The 8,958-nt window shown below is 39.2% G+C and overlaps 2 protein-coding genes across 3 annotated transcripts in view; one reads left to right on the top strand and one right to left on the bottom strand.

Annotated features, from left to right (window-relative positions):
* Window positions 1-74: 74 nt before the first annotated feature.
* FAR1 (fatty acyl-CoA reductase 1) overlaps window positions 75-8,958 on the top strand; it is a 74,703-nt gene continuing 65,819 nt past the window's right edge. Inside the window, exon 1 of the mRNA XM_090140398.1 lies at window positions 75-224. The gene's annotated coding sequence lies outside the window, so the exon portion shown is untranslated. The remainder of the gene's footprint in view (window positions 225-8,958) is intronic.
* Window positions 3,026-8,478, bottom strand: PTH (parathyroid hormone). 2 transcript variants are annotated; one of them, XM_090142025.1, is made up of 3 exons: window positions 7,533-8,478; window positions 6,315-6,405; window positions 3,026-5,535 (listed from the first exon to the last, which is right to left on the bottom strand). In XM_090142025.1, exons 2-3 carry the CDS (start codon window positions 6,398-6,400, stop codon window positions 5,265-5,267), a joined length of 357 nt encoding a protein of 118 aa, XP_089998151.1. In that variant the 5' UTR covers window positions 6,401-6,405; window positions 7,533-8,478; the 3' UTR covers window positions 3,026-5,264. The 2 variants fall into 2 exon arrangements, with proteins under 2 accessions (XP_089998151.1, XP_031469931.1); XM_031614071.2 differs by lacking the exon at window positions 7,533-8,478 and having other exon boundaries at window positions 6,315-6,419.

Below are 8,958 nucleotides of genomic sequence, written 5' to 3'. Positions count from 1 at the left end.
GGCTGCCGCTGCCCCGGGGTCGCGTCGCACGGCCCCCGTCCGAATCCCGATCCCCGTCCGAATCCCGATCCAGATCTCGGCCGCAGTCCCGATACGGGTCCGGCCGTGGAGGGTGTGCGGCGGAACGGGCGGAGCCTCCTCCCGGGCTGCCGGCTGAGAGGCGGCACTGGAGAGCGAGCGCCGCCCGCCGGGGCTGAAGAGCCGCTCCCAACTCCCGCCTGAAGGTAACCGACTGCGGCGCGGCGGTGCTGCGAGCTTTCCCGCGCGGAGCTGTGCTGAGGGAACGCCGCTAAGCGTTGTGTTCCACAGTTCCGCTGCAGAACTGCCGTGCCTCGCGTTACAGGCGTCTGCAGTGTGCTGAGGTGTCTCAGCTGTGGAGATGACAACGAGCTCCGCGCAGGGAGAATCGGCTGATCCCGAGCCCTAGCTGAATCTATGGCTATCAGTGATATTTGCCTAATTTTTAAGTTGTTATCTATCAACATAATTAAATACAGGTAAAGATTGACTTTCATTTCAGGTGCAGAACCCTACCTTTTGAACATCTGTCTGTTCCCCTTTGAGCACGGTGGGAAGCCAGGTTAATTGCAAAATGGTTACTCTGGGGAACAGCCCCACTGTCAAAATCTGCTCCTGTGCGTGGCAGTGGGCAGAGTGTCGTGGAATGCCATTCTGAGCGAGTGTTGCACCACACCTCTCAGGGAAATCATACAGGCAAGGGGGAACTTGTGTCCACGTCCTTCTGACAAGTCTGTTCACCTTGAGCAGGACCCTGCCTTAAAGCATCAATCGATGAACAGTAATATGATGGGTTATATTTCTGTTTAAGTGCTTAAATTGCAGTGGTTGGCTGTATGGGAACTGTTGAGTCACAGCCTGAACCACTGATTGAGCATCTGAGGAAAAGCTTTGGGAGCACCAGTGAAGGCAATTCACCTGTGCTACTGGAAAGGGTGGAGTCTGGCTGCACCTCTCTTAGACCCCATTTAAGGGCTGACTGCCACTGGGGAAGGATCTCTTTTTAGAGATTCCTCCTTGGTGAAGTTTTCCCCTGTAAACCTCACATCTTCTGATGTAGGTAATCTTTTTCCATTATAGCACCTTCCTTTTGTGCTAGTCCTTTCATCATCACACCTCTGTCATAACTCCTTTCCTATCACATTGACCTTTCTAATTGATACACTAGGTTTTGGGTAGTGGAGTTGGAAACTAAAACCATTACTGTCTGATTGTTACTTATGAAAGGTGATAGGATAGAACTTAACAGACAAGGGAAGAGGAAAAAAGATATCTGAATGCAAAGAAAGATAAGCAACAGAGACTTTTATCAACAGACATTTCACAGAAACACCAAGGTTGAAAAAGACCCTCAAGATCATCCAGTCCAACTGTTCGCCTGTCACCGATAGCACTCACAAACCATCTCCCTCCACACAAAATCCAAATGTTCCTTGAACACAACACCTCCAGGGTCAGTGACTCCACCACCTCCCTGGTCACCCATTCCAGTGCCCAACCACTCTTTCAGCAAAGTAGTATTTCCTAACGTCCAGCCGAAATCTCCCCTGGTGCAGCTTGAAGCCATTCCCTCTAGTTCTGTCACCAGTTACATGAGAGGAGAGGCTGACCCCCAGCTCACTACAACCTCCCTTCAGGTAGTTACAGAGAGCAATAAAGTCTCCTCTGAGTCTCTTCTTCTCCAGACTGAACAATCCCAGCTCCTTCAGCTGCTCCTCATCAGGCCTGTGCTCCAGACCCCTCACCAGCTTTGTTGCCCTTCTTTGAACCTGTTCCAGGGCCTCAATGTCTTTCTTGCAGTGAGGGGCCCAAAAATGGACACAGTACTTGAGGTGTGCCCTTGTACATCTTAATTCACTTGTACATCTTAATTATTATGTGGTAAGTAGGGTAATACTAACCAAGGTAGTAATTATGAATCAGATGGGAGTGTTGCAGTAATGTGTACGACAGTCTGAGTTCAGGTGTTGTCAGGCTTAAAGATGTATTGCTGTCATTTATTTTTCAGTTGATATTATTGAACAAGTGAAAGAAGCTGTCAGATTACCTGTTGGATTCCAAAAACTAGAACTCAATAGCCAATGCCCCTTGCCCAAGGGTTTCTGTGTCTTTATTATAGAAATATACCCCATAAAAGACTTCAAGCTTTGCTGCAATGCAAAATGTGCAAATTCTCTTTTCCTTACTTTGCAATTGCCACAGAGGTGAACCACGCGGTTCTAGAAATCCACAAGTAGAACAATGACAGACAGTGCAGCCTGCACAAAAGCACGTGAATGTGCCAGCTAGGCGAGGAGTCAGATGGTGTATGCTATTTGACAGTAAGATAAGCAATACAAAACAGCAGTTTTTACAGCAGCTAAGAAAACCAAACCAACTTCAGGGAGGGGAAGAGGCTGTCTAGAGATAATACACATACACAGCTTCTTTGGAAGGCTGTTCCTGGAGATGTGAAAGGTTTTAGAACTTTTCTAACCTTTTCTCACTGTAACAGGAGACGTAAGAAGTCTTCATTGGTGGTCACATGCATGTCTGATTCTGTTGTGGAATGCAGCTCACTTAGAATTTACATTGCTTAGATGCTCGTACGCACCCTGGCGGTGTAAATTTAAGACAGAGAGAAGAGCTTAAAAGAGCAGTGTCTGTGGGAAGGGAGCTCAAATGCACTGAAGAGTCAAGATTGCCTCTTCCAGTGACACTGGGTGCAGAGGACAGTTTCCATTCTTATGGAAAGATAGGTAGTGAATACCATTTGTTTCCCTTTACTGCTTTTTCTTCCTCAGGTCTTTATCATGTCTCTTATTTTCATTCTACTCCTCTTGTTATTATTCATCATCTTATACAGATATTTCAGCAGCTCTATTATTTCTTCTTCCTAGTGCTGCAACACTTGATCAGAGATTTATGCTGAAAAGCTGTAATAAACCTGTTTTCTAAGCAATTCCTTTAAGTAGTAGTAATTTCATTCAAACTACATCTTTTTTTTTTTTTTTTTTCTAATGGGAATTACAGAGCATCAATTTTCCTGCCAGTGGCTGGCTTTAGTCCTTCCAAAGAGACATACTGTGAGGGCAAAGTGTGATTTTCAGCCAAAAATGAGGCAATGCTGGACATGGGTTATCTGTGGTCACATTTCTAGCTAAATAACATTCAGTTGTGCTTCATTTGCCCCCCCTGAAGCCCTCTGTAAACAGTATTTTTTTTGAAGCCAACAGTAACTTTAAGTATTTGTGTAAGCATTTTCCATCTGCTGAACAGCTGAAGGCTAGAAAGAACAAATTGTATGGATAATAGAATTCTTTGCTTAGATTAAATGGAAAGAGTTTGTGAATTTGACACTGAAAGTTTGTATAGTTCCTCCATGTGTTGTTGTGAGAGGATGTAGATGGATTTGTACTAGGTAAACACCTTTATTTTTAACCATCTGTGTGACTTTGCATGCATGAGAGACGAAAGGAAAGATTAAAAGTGCTTACATTGTTTTTGAATTTACATTGCTATGTTAAAAATAAAAAGCTGTAGTAATCTAGCCCCAGATGCTAAATTAGATGAGACTAGTGACAGATCACTCAGTTATTATGCTTTAAAATAATGTCCAAGAGCTTTTGGTCCACTTTATTTTGTAATACATGTGTGAGACATAGGTACAAAATACAATTTTATTTCAGTTAGCACAGATGTCTGATACAAGAATAAATAGAAAGTGCACCTTAAGGCCTTGATTCTACAAATAGGCAAGCAGCATGGAATCTTTGCCTGTGTGTGCAATGCACTAATGTGCACTGGTATATCATCTGCTTGCAGCATCAGAGCCTTTACATTAGTAAAAGTATAGCCTAGATTGTATACTGCAGTTCACTAGTTACAAGTAACTTTCCTAGCCTCCAGCAGATTGCATTTATATTTGTAATTATGTATGAGTTTTTCATGATGTTCCCTGAGATGTGCTGGACATCAAACACCCAAAAGTGGTATGGGACCACACAGATGTGTTGGCTTAGAACTGGAATTCTGCTCGAGGTTTGAGTTCTCACAGTGGAATGTTTGGAGGAAACTGCTGTCATTTCTACAGAGAAAATATTCTTATTATGCAGAAGTGGTTGAGGTCATAAGCACATTGTCTATACAATTCAAAATAATTTTCTATTAGCCACTTGCTTTTTATATTATCATCATTGTTTTTTCCCATCCATGTTCTTGTCAAATTCTTTCTGAGTCCTGCTTATATTTTATTTGTTAGTTCCTTTTCCAGGTATTGATTTCTGCATTTTAATGGTTGTCATTTCAGGGTTTTAGCAAACTGAAATCCCAATTCTGTAAAAGTGCACATGTGAAGATGGATAATTTTATTTATGTGAGCCACTTAACCTATGCAACCTAGGCACAATATACAGAAATTCATAGGTTATAGACTAAAGGAGAGATAAAAACAAGATATTTGTTTCAATTGTTGTTATCTTGAGTAGAACCATTTCACAGTTCTATAGTTAGGGCTGTGCATACATACATGCTACAATCTCTGCTCTCACTGTTTCTGCAGTTAATCATGAGTTGTCATCTTTTGGAAGAGGAAAAGTGAATGAACCTTCCCTTCATTTCAGTATTTTGTAAAATTTCATTCTTTCATGCACAATTTGTTTAAATTTTATTTCAGTATGCTTTAATCTTAAGCTTTGGGTTCCTTCTTCTATTTTTCATGTTTGCACTCTTTAATCCTAAATTATCATGCACCTTTTGCTATGTAATTGACATTCATCTGGTTTTAGGTCTTTTTGGGAAAATAAAAGTGGATTAAAGTTTGTGTTTTTGCATTAGGACAAACTTGAAGTTGAACCCTAGGCATAATGCAGTTATACGTTGTTGGTTTACAGTACAAGTAGGCCCAAAGATTACAGACAAATGCTCTCTGTATAGGAGTGGTGGAACTGGTCTTAAATGTTTTTCAACTTTCTTATTCTATTGTGGCTGGTCTTGCCTTTTATTTTGTTTTTAATTCTCCTGGAAGTTAATGAGTTACATTAACCATTTAAAAGATACCCAGGAGTTAGCAGCAATGGCCATAGGTGACCTGTAAATACATTTTATTATTTAGTTGTGAAATACCCATCATCAATGGGGCTACTACAGTCTGGCATGGAGCCTTTAATCCTTATCGTAGTTTGAATTAAAAAATAAAATGCCTTAATTGATCAGTGATCTACAGACACGTGCTTACGTGGACAGATATAATGCTCTTGGTCTTTTTGTTATGGTTTAGTTTTAAAGAGTACATCCATGTAAGCTTTGTCCAGGTCTATGGCTTTCTTCTGCAGTGCTGCCTGCAAATGCTCAGGGAGCAGCCTCCGGTTTCTTATCTCCCCCAGGACAATATCCTTGTTTTGAGGCCTCTGGGTCCTGGCATCCTCAAGGGCACTGTGCACATCCTGCAGTTTCATCTGGAGCCAATCCTGTCTCTCCACAGTGTGTCGATGCTCTCCAAGATTATGCATTAATTGCATCTCACTCACCGATCTCTTCCTGAATGAGAGGAAAGGAAAGGACTCATAATGGCTCTCTTGAATTCATCATCTTAAGTCAAAATCCAGATTTGGGATCTTTTGTAGGATATTGCAGTACAGAGCTGTACAACTTACCTTTCTCATTTGTAAGGAGTAGAATAACATCTGGAGTAGAGAGGGAGTGTGGATGGTGATTTGCTAATTGTAACAGATATGAGTGAGAAGGCATTAAATATGGGAAGTAGTCCAGTTTTGTGATAATTGTGTTTGCTTATGTATTTATCATTTCTTTTACCTGGTGTAGCTGAGCTTAGGGCTTACGAGACAATAATTAACTGGTTAAGAGAACTAAGTATGGTATTTATTCAGGGGCAGTTTTCTTTAAACACTAGAGCTAAGGAAGCGTGATTTCCTATGGATTTTTGTCTCAGTGCTGATTGATGTCATTGTCTGAGGGTGAGTTCCAAGTAGGCTGTTGCAATAAAAAAATGTTCACCCACTGGATCCCCCTCAAGCATCTGCTAATAGATGTGGATTAATTACCCAATGATCTTCCTAAGAAAACACATACGTGATTTTTCTTTATCTACTATTTTCAAAAAGAGTTTAAAAACTCTGCATGTTTCTGAGATCTCTACTGCTCTACCTAGAAATCAGAATTTGGCCGGCTGGGCAAGGGGTTCAAAAGTGGGGATGGAAAGACTAAGGTGCTCTTAAACTGGTACTCAAACAGACCACATTCTTGAGAATAGTTCACATAATTCCCCAAACTTTGGAAGTGTATAATAATGTACTTACATCATTGGTCTTCCATCAGAGTTTGTAAAAAAACATATGGCATATAAAATCATTACAGTCTTGGCCAGACTTTTTGTAGAACTCATTTTGTCTGCAGAGATAGAAGAGAATAAATGTACAGATCAGTATTTCCAGTAGTTCTTTGGATTCCAAAGAAATTTAGATTAGGAAAAAAGTTAAAGAAAGGCATCAGAAGTGGCTTTAAAAACATTCTTCTCATGAAATAGGTTGCAGCAAGGAGTATGGCAGGAAAGAAAATGGTTCTAATGCTATTTCTTAGGAGAAAATTTCTGTAACTTTGTAAGCAAGTCTGAAAGCTTCTGTCAGCTTTAATTGCTTTGCATTATTATCATCTATGTACTCACATTTTGGCTAGTGGTGAAAAGAACCACATCCTCGCAGTAGAACTGTTATTTATCATTTGCATTTGGTATGCTTTAAGTATGCTGAAATACTCGTGTATTGCTATGCAGCTGAAAATTTGAATTATTTTATGTATTTCTTTTGCAGAACTGAGTTGCATTTGCTTTAGAATGAGGGGGCTGACTCTCTTCTGGACAATTTTGCACAGAGGCATAACTCTACTGAGTTATTTCATTCTGCATTTAGTCACACAAAAGAAATCAGAACTGAGCCCCCTATATTTTCAGTGTTAATCGTGCATTTCCAATATGAATTTCACACTGCTTTGTACGTCATCAGCAAAACTGCTGTGTAGAAAATTTATTACCAATGATGTTACAACTGACAGATAAGACACAGTCAAAATTTCTGTTTCCCGTTTAGATTTTCAGTATTTACTGCTAGGACATGCATCTTTTCTGCTACAACTGAAGAAATTTTATACAGAGTAAACAAAACATAAGGAAACATAAAACTCCAGAGTGCCTTTTCTGCAATATTTTCTGCAGTTTTACTTCAGCACAGGAAGGCATTTACTATATGTCATCTTACATGTTAATATGAATGGCCCTAGCAGTCCATCTAACTCAATATTACGTATTCAGGAATTGGATTCACTTCAAGATATTCTAGCTCACTGTCTCAGATGTATTCATTTCAAACATTTGGTTTAGATAAAACAGTTTGATCTTACTTACATTCCCTTTTTTTTTCAGGCTACCTTAAAAATAAAATAAAAGCAAGTTATAAAGCAATGATAAAATCTTCTAGATAAGTCTTCTAGAGAACTTGGAAATAAAATAGAGGTATACTCACGAAATACTATCCTAAGCAGTTTTCTGGTTTGGGTATGTTGGCAGATGGCTGTGTCTTGATGTCAAGTATATTTAAAGACTACTGAATTGGTTTAGTGGACCCCTTAAATCTGACTTTAAAATAGAGCTTCTAAGTAACTTAGAAGCCCTTTTATTGTCTCAGTTGATGTCACTCTTAACACACACCCTCCTGACCCTCATGTACCCACCCTCAGATGCTTTTGTTAATTTGGCATTTACACGGAAAAGAAAGGTCTCAGCAGAAAGAAAATATCCTTGGTAGCTATGAAGAAGTTTGACTTTTGAATTCAGATTCCCAATTACTCGTAGATTTTTGCCCAAGATAATGTGGTATCTGAAGCTGTTGGAAGGATTTGTGAAGAAAGCTTTGTGATGTTAAATGCAGGCAGTGGGGTCAGTAAGCTACAAAGGCAAGATAAAGCATATTGAAAAACTAACATATACAATAATTGCCAGAAATGAGAATAGTAATTTTAGGTCAGAAACTAGACTTCTTTGTAAAAGAATACACTGGAGAGCAGCAGAAAACCCAAGATGATAGACAGTCATGTTTCTAATGAAAATGATGGTATTGAAATGTTGTTAAAATACAGTGTTAGATCCCCATTGCCCTGTTATACCTGCAACCATGAATATCTCTGTGTTGCTCCAATGTGCCAGATAAAATGAAGACATTTGAAGAGGCTGTGATATATATTAGTACTTCATACATTTTGGAAAAGCAATATAGAACTCTGTCTACATTCTAAGAAGTAAAATGTTTAAATAATACATTCCCATATATACAAAGAAAGACTACTTTTGGCTGCAATATAGTTTCCCTTCATAATATGCATTTTCTGGGTTCTAGAGTATTTTGCCAGAAATGCACACTTAAATACACCATTTGGAAGCTATTGTTGTTTTTACAGTGAATAATGTTTAGATTATGCTATGTTGTGCTGTATTATTTCACATACAGATAAAGTAGATATTTTAGAGTATTGAATTACACAGATGGTATTGTTGTGGAAAAAGGGAGGAAAAAAATTCTAAAAATTCATAGTTGTCTCAGTAGAGAGTAAAGTGAGAAGCAAAAAAAAAAAAAGTCCAATTAAATGAGTTTAAGAAATCAGGATGGAACTGCCTTCCTTTATAATTCAGTTGTCAAACTCCTTCTAGCTACACAAAAAACAAAGTATACAGAGCTTTATGGGGATGATACATTTTCTTAGGAGATTTATGTCCATTTTCACCACTAGCGATACTAACCTGAATGCTTTAGTGAGTAAAAATATGCAATGGGCATGGCATGCCAGGAAATGATGTAGAAAAATCTCTACACAATTGATAATAAAAAGCTTAAATTTTTTTGACCATCATAAACATATGCAAAACCTTTAAAGCAAATCCTCAAGGCAATGCTT

This window comes from Phasianus colchicus, chromosome 5 (assembly GCF_987193195.1).
Source record: "Phasianus colchicus chromosome 5, bPhaCol1.hap1.1, whole genome shotgun sequence".
In the NCBI taxonomy this organism is placed as follows: Eukaryota; Metazoa; Chordata; class Aves; order Galliformes; family Phasianidae; genus Phasianus; species Phasianus colchicus.
The sequence above is the reverse complement of the archived record's forward strand: the minus strand, read 5'-3'. Positions and strand labels throughout refer to the sequence as shown.